The 17,931-nt window shown below is 43.8% G+C and overlaps 1 protein-coding gene across 2 annotated transcripts in view; it reads right to left on the reverse strand.

The window, feature by feature from the left end:
- CCNI (cyclin I) overlaps positions 1–17,931 on the reverse strand; it is a 53,780-nt gene that overhangs the window by 24,749 nt on the left and 11,100 nt on the right. For both annotated transcript variants that reach the window (XM_088457129.1, XM_088457128.1), the window contains exon 2: positions 10,117–10,273. In XM_088457129.1, the coding sequence (XP_088313255.1) occupies positions 10,117–10,230 (114 nt within the window). In that variant the 5' untranslated portion in view covers positions 10,231–10,273. The remainder of the gene's footprint in view (positions 1–10,116; positions 10,274–17,931) is intronic.

Here is a 17,931-nt window from a genome sequence, read left to right on the forward strand (position 1 = left end):
CTATACCAAATGATGGCATTGTTTTGAAGTATGTCCAGCTTATGTCATGTGCACCAGTGACAGAGAACCGGTTTGTTTTTTATATTAGAGTAGTGAACCATGTCCCCATTTATGTGCATGTCAGCGATTTGCACTAGGAAAATGTTGGGAGCCATGGTAAAGTATGTATGCACACTTCACCTGGCAAATATGCACACTCGGACAGTTTTAGGTTATACTTGCTGACTGTCAATAAAAAGACTCCAGGAAAATCCCGAAGAGGTCAACGAGGTGGGATGCCATTTGCTGCATTGTACAACAATCAAAGCGAAGTGCATCACCATGCCCCAGGACCAGCTACTTCACTCAGGAAGTGGGCAAGAGGCTAGTCTACTCTCTCAGGAGTCTCCTGGACATTTTGGGAGAGTGGGTAAGGATGTTTATGTATGACAGACAACTTTCGGGTAGGGGACTCACTATCTGCTAAGTTTCTTTTTATAACAGTGGAACAAAATTCCATTTACTTACTGTCCATGCCAATTAGATACCGGTCACATGCAAGGCAAGTCTCATACCATACCTCCTAAACTTTTCATTTGGGAAATTGGAACAACATGCTCACACCAATATGTGCACTAAAAGGGGTAGTGCTACACATGGTTGTGACCACGTCATGGGGCACGACACATCCAGAGCGGTGTGTCCAGCTTTTCTGAACTGCTGTATCACTCACAGCCGCTTCCGCTCAAATCAAGTCCACTAGGACCAGATCCTGATCCAAGAGACAGTCTCTGCAAATCAGGACAGTAAGGAGGAATGCTTATACTCTGCAACATGCAGTTACATAGTAAGCTGCACACTTACATAGCCACTAGCATACATGCAGTCAATTTTGGTTGAATGTTGGAAATGTAGTTATTCCAGATAGTGTCAGCCTGACATGAGTAGGAGCCGAAAGGCAATAGTATATCACATTACCTATGCTTAATTATATCATACATACTATGGGATGGGAACGGGATCCCGAAGGTCACAATGCAGACTGTGAAAATACAGACAGACAATCGGCATACAGACGGACAAAATCCAATGTAGGATTTCAGCAGGAGCTTTTGGATCAAATAAAGGTTTATCTACTCCAGTCTATACATCATATACATGCGAGCCCTGATTCGTAAGCATTCATTTATTTTCTATAGGACCTGCCTACTGTACTACAACAAAAAATGATTAAGTCAAATCCTATGGTTCTGATGCTACAACCAAAATTAGGAAAGCTTCTTTTTACATGTCGGACAGTGCAGGCAGAGCTCACGCAGCTTTTATTCAATGGACAAATCTCCCCTACTCCTGCTAAAGAGTACATGTTTGGGGTACATTATGTCCAGCTGGTGCCCAGAAAAGGGCTTTCTATAAAATCCAGCACTTTGTTCTGCACCCGGCTGCCTTATTGTAGCAAGCCCCTGCCTCTACTTATGTCCTGGTACTCATCCTGATTATTTCTAGTTTTCTTGTCCTTTTGGTCAAAACCATTCTCCCTAGTTATGTTGTAGTCCTGTTAGTCTCTGCCCCCTATTCCTGATCCTCTTGTTTTTATGTCCCATTACCTGGCCCTTGTTATCCTGCTATTGGTTCTGATTAGTCGCTACCTATGCTAATTTGGCTTTTTGTTTTAACTGCCTGTGGGATCCATTTTGCCTATGTGTTTCCTGGTCTCACTCAGGAATAGCTGTGCCTCTCTGTATCAGGCTCTCCTATTTCATTGTTTTGCATCCCAGTCGGACTCTCCTCACATCCCACACTCCTGTAGCCTTGCTCTCTGTAGTGTTCCCCTTACGAGTGTCATAATGGCTTGCCGTTGTAGAGTTCCAGAGATCTTATGTGATTGAGTCCTGCGGCATTGGAGAATATGTTGAGTCTTAAATCTTCTTAATATTGTCACCATATTTACCCCTCTAACCCACGACTATCTTTTTGTAGCTGTACCAGTTTCCCTCTCATGGGCTTTACCCCTAAGTTAGCAGAGGAATGATCTCAACTACTCAGATCTTTGCCATCACCTAGAGCGATCTACGCAGGACAATGGATTTCTGTTTGCAGAATGTTTCGAACCAAGTTCTAGTGAATAATTGTAAAATAAAATTTAAAAAAAAAACAAGGAAACTGGCGTATAAATATGGGATATTGTCCAAGCACAATATCACAATCATATGTGCCTACACACTAGCATATGTGGTCATTTAGGCAAGAACAACTCTTATTACTTATTAAACATGCGGTTGGCCAAGTTTTGTCAGATCTGCTCTGAATGACCACATCACAAGTTGCTTAAGTATAGTGTGTGAACAACTGTGCACACACACACACACACACACACACACACACACACACACGTTATAGCCTTTTTCCAGCATATTCCAGTTGGCAACTATTGTGGTCCTATACACAGAGTGATGCCAAGTAACTGGCCAAGTTTATAACATCACCTTATACAAATCATCAAAAGGTGTAGGTTTCGCTAAAGTACTCACAGCCAATAAAACCACATTCTTTTTTCAAACGGTAGAAAATGTTGGCATACCTACTGTATGTAAGGTGATAAAATATGTAGGAAGGCTGCTTAAGCCAAGCAGCTCAGAATTAAGGATAATGAATTATTGTACTGTTGTATACTTAGTGAATTGACCCTTCAACCTTTGTGTCTACTTCAAACACAAAACCAACAGTGGGCTATGTTTGAACTTTAAAACCCCACATGATTCAGTAATCTACGTGGGAAAACAGTAAGCTTTTGGCTTCCATTCCACAGGGAGTGATCCAAGAAACTTACAAATGTTTGTAAAATTAGTACCAGTGGATTATTTTAAAAACTTACAGTCTGCATAATAAAATAAGGTATGGTTTTTGGCCAGTGAACTGGGCATCTGCACAAAGCAGCTCCTTAACCCTGCAGGTTAGGATTCGACCACAAATGGTTTTATGCGCATTCCAAATTATGGGCCTGATTCAGAGTCGTTCGCTATTTGCGGTCGTTCGTTCAAAAACAAGGGGTGGCTATTCAAATGATCCGTTCGCAAATTGCAGTCTGTTCACGCCTCTAAGTCTGAACGAGCGGGCAAAACATACGCTCGTTTATTTGTTAAAAACGCCCCCTGGCCGCTCGCACCATACGTCATGTCCGCTATTTATTAGATTAATCGAGTACATCGACCAGCGTATGAACTGCTCGCTATTCTTGTGGTTGGTTTTTGCTACCACAATTTTGCGAACAGTTCTGGCTTAAAAAAAACCCAGTGACGTGGTCAATGACGCTGCTGTTTTAAATATGCACACCCATAAAACGCCCGTTTTGACCTTTAAGCACGCCTGCGTTCTGATTTCCACTCCCCGTTTTCAAGCACCTTCCCCTGTTACCACCCACATACGCCTCATCCTGTCACTCAAATTAGCAGGCATTCGCTATTTTGCGAGCACATGAATTTCGGCCGCACAGACTGGTTCGCGCATGCGTATAACGATCCGTACGCATGCGCAGATGTGTGAACATCGCTCGGAACGAGCGTACTGCCGCTAGCGAGTGGCTCTGAATGAGGGCCTATGTTCCTATATAAACCATACCAACAATAAATACGCAGATGTAACTGACTAAAGTGATCTAAAGCTGGGTTCACACCTAACAGATATATTTGCAGATGATGGTTGTTCATACACACTGAACAACCATCACCTGTCATCTGGTCGCGGATCCCACTGCGACCCCCTCCCCGCAGCCTCTGCTGCCTGTGTACAGGCGGACGGCTGTTTGCCCCGTATGACAGGTATATCTGCCATCTGCTGTTCAGCACAGCCGACGCAATATGTCTGAACTACATCGTTCACAGACATATCGCTGGAACACACAATATATTGCTAATGTCTGCGTGAGGCGTCTGAAGGGAAAAGATGCCTCCTGCCAGCATCTCAGATTCGATGTCTGTGCCCGAAGACGCAGGATAGGATCAACATCACGACCATCAGCCATCTGAGTAAGTGTAAGGGTAAAGACGCAGACACTGGCCTCGGCACTCATCGAAAACTAGGCCAACACGCTCCCGTTTTCTGGAAATGCATGCAGAGCCGCTCCAAACGGCCACTGCATATCAATCATGCTGCGCCTTGGGAGCACTGCATGCAATTTGGCAGGACTAGTTCTGCACATGTACAGTCCACCCACCATAGTAGTTGTACGTAAACCACCGGGTTTACGTACAACTCTGATTCAAGCCCACAGCCACAAAGCTTGGAGTTTTTAGCTTCTTCTCAGCCTCAAATTAACACCCAGCTGTGATTTTAGGATGGCGACATTTGCCTGAGCTGATCTGGAGTGCAGATTTAGCCATGGCTAGTTCTTTACATCTTTATATATAGGAGAACACAGACCAAATCAAATATAACCACACCTACCACCATTACATTATGTCAAAGGACCTTTGTCAGGACTAGCTGTAGAATAGAGAATACTGGGCCTCATTCAGAGCCGGACGCTCTGACAGAGCGCTCGCTCTGAATCACGGCCGGCCTTCTGTTTTTTTAGAGCGGCCTCCTGGCCGCTCGCATAGCTGTGGGTAACCACCCACAGCTATAGCGAACATCCAGGAAGATGGTCGCGATGGTCAAGACCATCGCGACCATCGGGCTTGCGACGAGACCCTTGTGGTAGGGTCTCGTTGCAGCAAGCCCAAGAGTGCTTTTGGCTCTAACAGAGCCGAAAGCACTCCCACTGACATCACTTGTGATGTCAGTGGGGCCGCCCCCAGACGGTAGGCGCTCCCATGGGAACGCCTCCGTCTAGCCAGCCACGCCCCCGGCCCGCCCACCAAAGGGGGCGTGCTGTCACTCAACATCGACAGCACGCCCCCTTTGGTACGAGACCCTGAGCGACAGTTTGCCCGTCGCTATCCGGGTCTCGCGCACGATGGAGCCTGCTCCGTCATGCGCACTGGGCCACGATCGACCCGCTTGCGAGCGAGTGGGTCTGAATCAGGCCCCCTTTTCATAGGAAAAAACTCTTCAACATAGTTTCAATCCTCCCAGACACATATCCAGCAGGTCAGTGCAGCATTCTCTAGCTATGGGCTATGGGACCAGAAGGCCCACCAGAGTGCCCATTAAAACTACTACACCAGACCCAGCGCCTCACCTTGGCTATTGACATTGCCAATTGTACCCTGGAGGACTGTGGTGTAGTCCAATGAGTCACGGTTCCAGTTGTTTCGGGCTGATGTTAGGATTCGGGTGTTGCGCAGACCCCATTAGGCCATAGAACCCAGTTGTCAACAAGGCACGGTGCATGCTGGTGGTGGTTCCATAACGGTGTGGGGTGTGTTCACGTGGTAATGGGTTGGGTCCGTTGGTCCACCTGAACACGTCATTGACCAGTAAAAGCTTCGCTGCATTGCATGATGACCATTTGCAGCCCTTCATGGACTTTATGTACCCCCACAACAATGGGATATTCCAGCAAGATAATGCACAGTGTCATTGGTCCCAAGTTGTCCAGAATTGGTTCGAGGATCATTCTGGAGCGTTCCGACGAATGGTGTGGCCACTACGTTCGCCCATCATGAACCCAATCGGGCATTTATTGGACTTGGTGGAGAGGTCCATTCGCACCTACAAATATCACAGAGCTGTTGGAAGCTATCCAGATTGCCTGAAGACCCCTGGAGAGATGTTGACTCATGCCATTTGTGGAATCGATGCCACGTCTAGTTGCTGTACTTCGCCAGGCTAGGAGGGGTCCTACACGATACTAGGCATACACACACTGCTGGTCAATATGATCTCTTCAATCATATTCACTACAGTAGCCCCAAATAGGCTTTAAAACTGCTAGATTATCATCCGGTAATCTTCATGGCCAGTCACAATCCTCAACCCTGATCTTTTACGATAGTTTGTAGCAATTTTATTTTAATATTAAAAATCTGAGTGAACTGAATTTGCTGCAAATTCTGCAGATATGAAATGTCTACAGACTCCAACAATGTTTATTATTAAGTTTCTGAATAGTTGAAACTAAACCTGCCATACATACTTCATTAAAGGAAATATTGGATCTCAAATCAATACATAGAGAACAAAATGATTTCACTATATGGGATTTCTGCTTAATCCAACAGCTTTAAGTACATTATCAGACAGGAAACAAGAGTGAACCTGCACTCTACGTACTTTTATACACAACAATAAACTCTCTCTGAAGACATGCTGTTCATTTAATAACTAGGATTTAGGCGATCTACACTTTAATTGTACTGCCCTGACGTGCTGAGTATTGCAAAAGTAATTAAAACACCTCCATGAGCACATGATATAAAATTACTACTAGCAAAAAATGCCCCCAGGACACAAATACTACGCACTGCATAATGCAAAACAAAGTGTACCTCCCATTAATTTAATGCAATTGTTCTTTTTATGGAACTCAATAAATTAGCATTTTGTGCTTACTTCTGAATAGGTGTCTGTGACAAAATGTGCTACATATTTTAGATTTGCCTTCTAACACACCAAATTATGTTTTGTGTTTAAACAAAAAAAGTAATAAGTGTATATCAATATAAACAGAGGCAAAAAACAGGGGTTAAGGAGTAGATTACAGGTGTCGGAATTCCCAATCGATGCGCAAAATATTGAATGGACTGTTTAGAATACAAGTTATTTCACGCTATTGCAGGGGTGTAAGCCAGAACTTTGTGGGCCCATAGCAACATTTTGAAGGGGCCCCTGTCCCAATGCTTTTAGAGTGACAACTGTCCGCAGAAGTTAAGTTTATGCCCCATGATAGTGCTTTAGTTCATTTTCTGAACTATAGTAGTGCCCTAATTAATTTTATGCCTCATAGTAGTGCCCTAGTTCACATTAAGTCACATTGTAGGGCAGCTGGTACACACAATGCCACACAGTATCCCCATTTCGCATTATTACATAGTATCCCCAGTTCACATTATGCCACTTTAGTGCCCTCTGTTCATATTATGCCACACTATAGTCCCTCCAGTTCATATTGAGCTACATTACACTGCCCTCCATTTCAAATTATGCCACATTACAGTGCCCCCAGTTAATTTAATGCCACATTATAATGCCTCCACTTCATATTGTGATGTTGCTAATAATATGAACTGCCCCAGATAACGGCTTTTCGCAGCCTAATTGAATATGGCCCTATAAATCTTTATAAACTTGTAGCTTCAGGAGAGTACCGGCACATTTTTTTTTATTATAATTTTAGCTAAATTCTATGAAAGGAAACAAAATAAGGATTTTGAGACCTTACCTGACTGACTATTGTCATATCATCATTACAAAGATAGCATGATCTGGTACACCAATTAAAGACAAAGGGGTCTATTTACTAAGCATTGAATGGAAATAAAGTGAACAGAGATAAAGTACCAGCCAATTAGCTCCTAACTGCCATGTCACAGGCTGCGTTGGAAAAATGACAGGAGCTGGTTGACTGGTACTTTATCTCCATCCAAGGCTTAGTAAATAGACCCCAAAGAGGCCAATAAATAATGGTGGATATCATTTTGCACATCTAAAATAAAAGTAACTTGCAAAATCTTAGCTCAAAGTCTTGTTTTACTTGTAGCGCAGGAAGTCTTAGAAAAAGGTTGTGTCCTGAAAATGTGGCCTTGTAACACATACCTAGATGTCCACATGACATAGGATGTGGCAGGAGGTAGGGACTACAGTAGACGAGTTGCATTTCTTTGTGTTTGTGGTTTCTAGCCAGAAATGTTACCACCAACAATGAATTAATTCATAACTTAGCCCTGTGATTCCCACATGATAAAATACAATATAGCATACATCCAACATTTATCTTTACTGAGGAATAAAAACAGACACTTGCAGTTATTTTTTTTTCCAAATTGAATACAATTATAATTGTCCATGTCAGTCAGTGAGCAATCAGTTTCTCCTCTAGATATGACCCAAGAGCCTTAACTGGCAAATGGACAAAGGTCTTTTGTAGGATTATATAATAAGCGTAAAGCTGGGTATAAAATATACGATGTGTGTACCCAGCGATGGAACGCCGTGATGTAACAATACATTGCACGAACCGATGTACGACCGTGCGATATATCGTTTCATGCTGCATGTTACAGCATGGCATCGTTCATTGCATCGTCCCATTTGCTGTGCAGCAACCCTCGTGAATACGCAATCAGGCGTACACACTATACGATCCGTATGATGTATCGTTCCTATCTGCATAGGAACAATATATCTTATAGTATGTACCCAGCTTAACACATTCACACTTTCTGTAATGGGTTGTTTGCCAACATGTACCAGAGAAAAAGATCATTTCTTTCTACTGCCAAATTAAATTACTTATATCGAATTGGAATACAAAAAATATTTTTTTCTGTATTTTCAAATCTACAAATGTGTGCTAAAAACATTTATATAAAACATTTTTTAGAAACTATAAAAATTTTAGCTGGATGACAAACTGTTAGTACAGAAATAGAACGAGGGGTTACGGTGGATACGGTCAGAGTAAGAAAACACCACATTCACCATAGACTTGACAAATCTCTAGGATTACATCTGCCCACAGCTGGCTCAAGGGCCGTTTGAGTGGAGCAGGCACACGAGGGCACCAGCCCATAGGCAGCGCTGTGCGGCCGCCACCGGCACCAGGGACAGAGGTATACAGTGTTGAAAAAAAAAATCAATGTTAGATAATTTGTAAATAGACGTTCTTGACCTAATTCAATCATATGAAAAAAATAATTTCTGATCTTTTTTGGAAAAAATATTAGCCAGTTATAAATACACACACACACACACACACACACACACACACACACACACACACACACACACACACACACACACACACACACACACACACACACACACACACACACACACACACACACACACACATTTCCTATGTGTGGGAGACATTTCATTTAACTTATGAAAAAATATAGCTCAGTGGTTTTGCTGCAATGCAGTTTATAAATGGTGGTAATGCTGCAGTGCATGGTTGGGAATGGTGGTTACACTGCAGTGCGGTGTTAGCCGGGGATTTGTTGCAGTAGTGCATGGTTTGAAGCAGTGATGTTACTGTAGCGCCGGTCTGCAGGTGGTTGTTTTGCTGTAATGCTGAGATAGAGTTTTTTTTCCCCTGTGGGGGCCAATCTGTGTTTTTTTGTTACTATGTGTAGGGGAAAGAGGTAGATCCATTGGGAGAGGGGCGCTCCAAAAATTCTCATCCAGGGTGAGAGTAGACCTAGGGCTGGCCCTGCATCTGCCCAAAGCACATTTACCAAACTGTGAAAGGAGTCAATCAAAAAGCACAGACATTAGTGTGAACACACGGTCACCCGGCTCACTCAGTTACATGCAGCCCGACATTCAAGAAATATCATCTCCTTTTATCAATAGTAACTGACGGCGCAGCACCTGGTCCCTTAAACAGCCGACACGCGGGACAATCCTGCCACTCTAATTGCTCAAACTGATATAGGTCATCTGCAGTCATCACTGATTAGGATTTGTATCAGAAGGAATTATGTATGCCAAGTCCCCTTTTTTATTATTATTATTATTTATTTATATATAGTGCCACTAAATTATGTAGCACTATACAAAGAATATTTGTCATTTACATCAATCCCACTGGAGCTCACATACTAAATTCCCTAACACACACCTTTACATTTTGGTCAGCAGCCAATTAACCTATCAGTGTGGGTAGAAACCGGAGTACTTAGAGTAATTGGAGGCAAGTATAGGGTGAATATATAAACTCCATTGGTCGGGAATCAAACTCATGACCCCATAGCTGTGAGACACCAGTACTAGCCAGTTTGCCATAGTGCTACTCTTTCAATAATTTGGCACAAAGAAGACAAGAAGGGCCTTAGATAAAAGTCAAATTAATTACAGATATTAAAAGAAAATGCAGACTGGATGATTACTCAGTTCCTCATGGAATAAGTGTCTTCCAGTTTTAGCACTGGCCTGTGAGTTTTTTAAATGGTGTTGAACCCAGGGAAACAGAATAATGAGTACTGAAACACAAAATGTGCTACTCACTCAAGTTTAAACAGCAAACAAATGTACCTGGTTGGTTGGGGTCTTGTGCACGTACACTTTCCACATCTGGGCTTCTCTAGAGACTGCCCTTTCTATAAGAAAGGACAGTCTCTGGCTTTCCAGGGGCACAGAGTACTTCATGGTACCACCTGGATATGCCTGCCACCCAACCGGATACAGCTACCTGTAAAACAAAACAAACAGCTTTATTACACAGTGCACAGAACACATTGCCATTAGCTCCTATATACATAATACATGATTAGGGCCTGATTCTGAAGTGGGAGCAAAGCAAAAAAGTGCTAGTAACTTTGTACCTGGACAAACCATGTTGCAATGCAAGGGGTGCAAATACACGTATTATTTTTACATGCATGGTACATACTGGCTGCTTTTACATGCAGTCCGCAAATGCTGGACATCTTTATTTTCACACTGCAATTTAGATTTCAGTTTGGACACACCTCTGACAAATCTAAATCTCTGCACATTTTGACTCTGCCCCTGCTACAAAGTTACTTGCTCTTTTTTGCTTTACTCACACCTCAGAATCAGGTCCTTATTGTACTAAGGCGGTTTTAATGTGCTAAAATGTCCCAACATATGATTAATATCAAAGTATTCTATAATATATTCCATTCCTAGTACCAGTGGAATTCTATGTAACTGAGGTATTGTTACTGCATTGCTATAGTCTTTATTCTACAGAGCCCACATTGCACAATAAGGGCCAAATTCGATTAGCCCTGTTAAATTAACGTGGGTGAAAAATGGTGGTAGCCTCAAGTTTTAACACCTGGGGCTATTCAATTCCAAACCCTTTTTCACCCAAGCCCCTCTTTACCATCCATTAAATTAACGTGTTAACGGGCATTAACACGTAGAATCTATTATAAGTTCACAGACCTATGAGTTAACAGGGCCACGTCCCTGAATTCCCCCCTAAGAGAGTCAAACAGAAACAGCTGGCACAATACTAAGGAATGACATCACAGCATGCTTCCAATATTAGCACTCGGTTGGAGATAGAGTTTTAGAGAGGTTGGGGGCAACTGCTAGGCATCAATCAGTTATCCCCCCACCTCAAAACAGGTCTACCTGTACATTACACCAGGGGAGTTTCTAGAAAGGAGGGGGCCCGTGTGCAGTCTGTCCTTGGCCCCCTCCTCTCAGTCCGGCGGATGGCTGCGCACTGAGCACAGCGCGCCAATTGCCGCACTTATAGACTCTGGGCACTAGACTGTGCCCAGAATCTATAGTGCATGCACAGGTCACTTGGAAAATGGCCGAGGCGGCCATTTTCCCTGTACTGCGCATGTGCAAACGACGGGAAAACAGCCATTTTCCAGGCACAGGCGTTTTTACAGGCACAGACACCGGAACAGATTAGTTAAGTATAATATGAGTGCAGGGTGTGTGGTGCGGGCCCCCCTGGACCCAGGGGCATGTGTGCACCGCACACCCTGCACCCACTGTAAATACGCCCCTGCATTATACACAGAAGTACATTAGGCATGACAAAGTATGTACTTTGTACACTGTTGTGACTATTTTTACTCTACCCTCTTGTGCTTCTCCTTACTTTATTTTCATCTACTTCTTACTCCCTACTAGGGCACCTAACACTTGATTGCTTATGGGGATCGGTATGAAATACTGCCAGACCAATGTCCGGCGGTTCAAATCCCGACGCCAGAAGACCGGCAGCAGTGAAGATCCCGACAGCTAAAAATGTAAGTATTTGCTAACCCTACTCCACTCTCCTAACCCTACTTTAGGGGTGCCTATCCCTAACCTCCCCCCCTAGTGCCTAACCCTAACCCCCCCATCCCAGCAGCCTAAACCTAAGTGTCCCGGGGAGGTGCCTAACCCTAACCTCCCCCCGGCGGTGCCTAACCCCAACACCCCCTTCCCCTAGCCTAACTCTTCCGGGGGGGTGCCTAACCCCAAGTCCCCCCTGGGAGACCCGACCCTAGCCTAACCAATCGCACGGCTGTCCGCGCCCGCCGCCCGGTTTACCTTAGTTCGGTATGTCGGGCTCCCGGCGTAGGTATAATGACAGGCGTCAGGATTTCAAAGCCTATCATCAGAACCCTGCGGGCATTTGACAGTCGGGAAGCCGGCGGTCAGCATTTCAACCGTCGGCTTCCTGACTGCATCCCTGCTTATGCTCTGTTGCTCATTTGGGTGTGATGGTCACCAATGTAGCAATGTATATTATACCTCTCCTTGTCCTCCATTGTATTTGTATTGTACTGTTAGTCACTTTTTTGGTTGTGTACTTTGTAAGGCGCTGCGGAACATTTGTGGAGCTATATATATATATATATATATATATATATATATATATAAACAATAATAATTATTTACACTTGTGTATTTTGCTGAACATTTGTCCACAGCTAGTTAGACCTTTGATATATTTTCCACACTAAGTTCCTTTCTTCTCAATAATGAATAGTACACGATTCCACCACCACTGGATTCACAATCAGAGTGTGGCAAGTTATATGCACTGGTATTTTGAAATCTGCGACATGGGCTCATAAGTGTTATGGGCTTTGCCTTGGATCTGTAGATTAATCTATTCCTGCAAACATAGCAATAAAGGTTTGATATAAATTTGAAAATTCGTTTTTGTATACTACAAGGAATGTAATATTGAGACTGGTAAATGTAGCATTGTTATGACATATTATTGTGTGATGAAGAATAAAGGAGTCAAATAAATAAAGCCTTTACTGTGAGGTTCTTAATTTGTTGTGGACCCGGGGTGGTGATAGGAGCAGACAAATGAAAAAGTGGAGTTTTTAATAAGTGACTTAGAAGACATGGGAATGGCAAAACAAAAGTCCAGGTATAGCACTAAAGTGCACTTGATAACTGTAGTGAGGGTTAATGAGAAAATGTACAGATAGTGACAGGCAGGAACAGTCCAGTATGCAAGTATGGTGAGCTAAAACAGAATGCAGGTATGATGAGTTGTAACTGAATACAAGGTATGATGAGCTGTAACGAGTGCAGGTATGGTGAGCTGTAGCTGATGCAGGCAGTGAAGTCCAGCTCGGAGTGAAATGAGGCAAGGTGCAGGGAAACAGCAGGTTCAGGTACTCAGGCAGGTGGGAAGGTATATGGAGGGTGCAGGGTAAGTCCAGCAGGTTGAAGCAGGCAAGGTTCAGGCTAGAAGCGTGTAACAAACAGGCAGGTAAGGCACAGGTACTCTCTCTCAGCAGCAGCTGAGAAACACGTTGCACTGGCAAAGAAGGAAGGCTCTGGACCTTCCTAAATACTCAGTGCCGCGCTGTGACTGGCTGGAATGAGCACATGACCCACCGGGATTGGACAGTCGAAATCACATGGCCGCAGGCAAGATGGCGGCGCCCATGCCAACGGAACGGAAACACCGCCAGACCTCACCAGGCCTAGTGACAATGTGCCGGCACAGAACCACACGCAGCCAATGCCCCTCGCCAAACACCAGCACCGCTTCCAGAGACCCCCCGCCATAACGTCCTCACAGGTAATACCCGGTGACTACGATGCCGAGAAACCCTGGCCGTGACATTTATTTTCTCTTCTCAAGCATGCAATAATATTTGTATCACTATACTATATTTCACTATAAGGGGGTGAGGTATTAAACCTTCTTAAGAGGATAGGTGAAGATGTTGCCCATTCCAACCAATCAGCTTCTACCTATCATTTATCAAGTACAGTTTATAAAATGACAGCTAGAAGCTGATTAGTTGCTACAAACAACTTCTCCACCTGTCATCTTTAGAAGGTTTGATTCCTCTCCCTCTATAAGTGTGCAGGCATATCAGCATTCTGCTGGGTCTAATTCGCTCAATCACTGTTACTGTATTTATTCTTTGTAGAACACATTACGCAGCACTTTAAGTACTAAATGCAAGGAAATACCAAATTATCTTAATAAAATTTCATAAAATAAGAGACTTAAAAATAATTTAAAAAAATTAAACATGCAGAGCTAGGAGCCCACCTTTAGACTTCATAATGTAACATATATTGCCTATAAGAGATAATACAGTCCAGCACAATCACTACAATAAAAATGTGCACTTTGTTCATTGTCGCTCTGTGCTCATTATTAAATAGCACCTTGTTGTGTTTCAATTGAACAAGCAATGCTATCTGCTCAGACTACGTGACTATTAGCTATACAGTACAACAGTATACTATCTTTAGTTAGGCAGCGGTGAGGTGGAAAGATCACCAGAGGCATACGGTGCAAAAGTGTATACTCCCAACCTCCTACCCATGTACTACCACTCATTTCATTAAAATACAGTTTTCCAATTTATTTATGGCTTAAATTATTTATAGCAAGGGGACATTCATGTGACAATTTTGTGTGTGTGAAGCTCAAGCTCTTCTTGCTCACTTGCAAAGCCTTCATCCTCTCCTTTCCACTAGCACTAACTCACACTAAGGTCTGCAAATGGGATGTAGTCGGCAGGTTTAGGACAGTAGTTCCCAAACTGTTTAGAATCACGGCGCCCTAGATTATCAGCATATGGTCCACGGCATCCCTGGGCCAAAAGTTTCTTATAGAGATATTCAGCAAAAATTATATGAAGTAAATTATGCTTATACGTCACCCTTAGGTTCAGTTACTTGGTATTTGATAAGGCTGCACTTATGTTTGTCAAATTGTTTGATGGACAATCATTAGCACTGGTTTTGCCTATCAAACTGACTGAAAATAATTTTATTCGGTACTGGGCCACCAATCCGTGGCACCCCTGCAATTGCCCTAAGGCACTCAGTTTGGGAACCACTGGATTAGGGTAAGGGTTAACCTGAAATACTTAACCCAAATTCGTCTGCATTTTCACTGTCGGGATCCCGCTGCCGGCATTCTGACCTCCGGGACGTCGTACCCAACCCTGCAAAATGACTGCAGCCTCACTTCATCCGTGATGACACTTACCAACTCCCATCTTCAGGAATTATGATTAGTTTTCTGGTGATGTCTTTTCTGCTATTCAGAATTTCCTTTCCTTATTTTTATGCTCTGAATGATTATTAATAAAAAGTTATAAAATAATTTATAGTAAGGTTTCCAGTCATTCAATACCTTGTCCACAAAAACAGAATACAAAATGTATTAATGATTAACTTTACCAGTAAGGCTGGATACACATTTAACGATGTGTACCCAGCTGACCTGTCGTGTGACGGGACCTGGCGGGGGTCCTTGCATCGGCAAGTGCATGCACACTTGCCGATGTCGGGAGCGACATCGCAACGGTGGGGGCTAAGCTGCCGACGATGACGCCCGTCAGAACTGCATGCAGGTCTGATTATCGCATAGTCAGTGACATAGCGGGTACACACTGGACGATATGTTGTCCGATCATATGTCTACATATTGTCTAGCGTGTACCCAGCATAAGTGACACAGGGCAAGTATGTTCTTGATAATTCAAAATACAATTTTCATCTAGCTACAGAGAGTGGATGATAAGAGCAGACCTGTCACTACTGCACACTTTAACAGCAATCTTCCACAGTAACTTACTTGCTATTTTTTGTTGTCTATTTTTTGCTTAATCAACTTAAGGGGTCTATCCATTACATGACTTTTGGAACGATCCGACCAAAACCAGGAGGTTTTGGTCGCATTGTTCACAAAGTCGTGTAATGACTAACTGGCAAGGACCAGCGATGTTCGTGCATGCTGGGTCCTTGCCAACCCCGACTATCTACGGTACATGCTGGTCAACCTGACTACGCTCGTCAGGTTCCCTATTTTCCGAGATATGAGGTCGGGATCCTGTACTGAAAGTCGTTCAGTGAACGCCGTTCAGTGCGGGGACTGCACCGGGCGACCTGAAGGACTGAACGCTAGACGTTCAGTTTTTCAGGTCGCCTAAGGAACCCTTTAGGCAACTGACACTTTGTAAGATAAACAGTGATTCGTAAAATCAAATACTCTCCAGCTGAACTGGTTAGAAACACTGCTCCAGCACAACAAAACACCTATAATCTTGAAACTAAATATTATTATAAAAAAAGAACAAAAAAGAAATTAGAAAATATCTACTAGAGGTTGCAAAAATGAAACAGCTACTCAAAACATGCTTATCTTGTTCTTCACTCACGGAAAGAGTGAAGAACGAAGAGAGGATAGGTTCATGTCTAATGGCGCGTATCCACTACGCGATATTAATGGACGACTGAATGATAACGATATATCGTTATCGTTCAGTCGTCCATTAATCGTGCACAAATGGGGCAGCAAAATGTCGTCAACGACCAGCGAATCGCGTTCACACTGTTCGTTGCCGACATCGCTCATCGCCCGAACATGCTGCTCAACCGGACGATATAGTCAGGTTGGCCATGTTCGGGGATGAGGGTGGGTGTCTGCACTGAACGATATATCTTTCAGTGTGGGCACTGCGCAGTTAATAAACGACTGAACGATAATGATATCATTATCGTTCAGGCTTTACGCTGTTGGGTAGTGGATACCCGCCAAAGTTCTTGGGCTGAACAACCATTTACTACGGTGCCTTAATTGATTCTGTTCATCAGGATTGCATGTTGTTTTGGTTTACACAAACAATTTGATCTAAACCAACCAAACTACCAATCCAAACTGCTGAGTGTGCATCTCGTTACCGATAGGCTGGAACTTTTTCACAGAGCTCAGAATACATCCATTTTCAGCATTCTCAGAAATAAATATGAATAGCATCTGAATACAGATAGTAGTGTGCAATTCAATGGGGCATATTCAATTAGGTGCGAGTTTATAACAGAATATTTTTTTTGGTATTTAATTGCGTGCAGGCTTTTGGGAGCAGCTCAAATTTTTCCTAAAATCCATATTTTAGGGAAAAATTGTTGGCACCTGCTCTGGATTCCCCCCAATGAATAGTAAAGCAATTGGAAGTTTCCAATAAGCTTAGGGGGCGATTCAGACGGGGACGCTAAGCTGCGCTCTCTCGCAGTCAGGGAGCGGATATGCAAATGCCACGATCGCACAGCCAGGCTAAAAGGACGCCCTCTGTATCTTAGAGAGCGATGGCAGAATGATCGCAAGCCGGTGTAATGACACCCACTTTTCTTTCATAGCACATGTCATCTCCAGGAAGTGTATGATTATTCAGTAACATCGAGAGCCATCGGAGCTGCTCGCAGCCCTTAAGGTAGACCCTATCCCGCCGAAAGCACTGCGATCACTGCAGGCTGAAATACAACCAGGTGACGTGCACAATGACACTTCCAGGTTAATTATGCACGCCCAAAGAACGCTGTTTTGATGCTCAGACACGCCTGCGTTCGCACAACCACTCCCCCGTTTTAAAGGACCTTCCCGTTACCACCCACTTCCCCATCGCACAGACTAGTTCGCGCACGTGCACTGCGACGCATGTGCAGACGGGTGAAAATCGCCCATAGCGAGCGATCGCAGGTTAGCATCCAGGTCTGAATCGGGCCCTTAGTCCTTAAAAACTCCCCTTCTGCAGCGCTGTCGTTCTGCTCGGGCTCTTCTCCAGCGTCGCAGACAGCTACAATGGACAGGGCACAGGACAGGTACTACCCCTAACACTGCACACACTACACCTAATCCTACACCCGCTCCCCGCACACACTACCACCGCTAACCCTGCACCCACTCTCCGCACACAAATCCTACACAACTGCTCCCCGCACACACTACACTACCTAACCCTGCTCCCGGCACACAGCCTCGGCAGCCATTGGCAGAATCCAGGCTGACTGAAAAAAATATTCCCCTCCCGTGGGATCTGGCTAAAAAAAACGTGACCATTTTTCTTTTTAATTGGCGCGGGTATCAGGAGAGCA

This window comes from Taudactylus pleione, unplaced genomic scaffold (assembly GCF_031769625.1).
Source record: "Taudactylus pleione unplaced genomic scaffold, aTauple2 ptg000739l, whole genome shotgun sequence".
Lineage (NCBI taxonomy): Eukaryota > Metazoa > Chordata > Amphibia > Anura > Myobatrachidae > Taudactylus > Taudactylus pleione.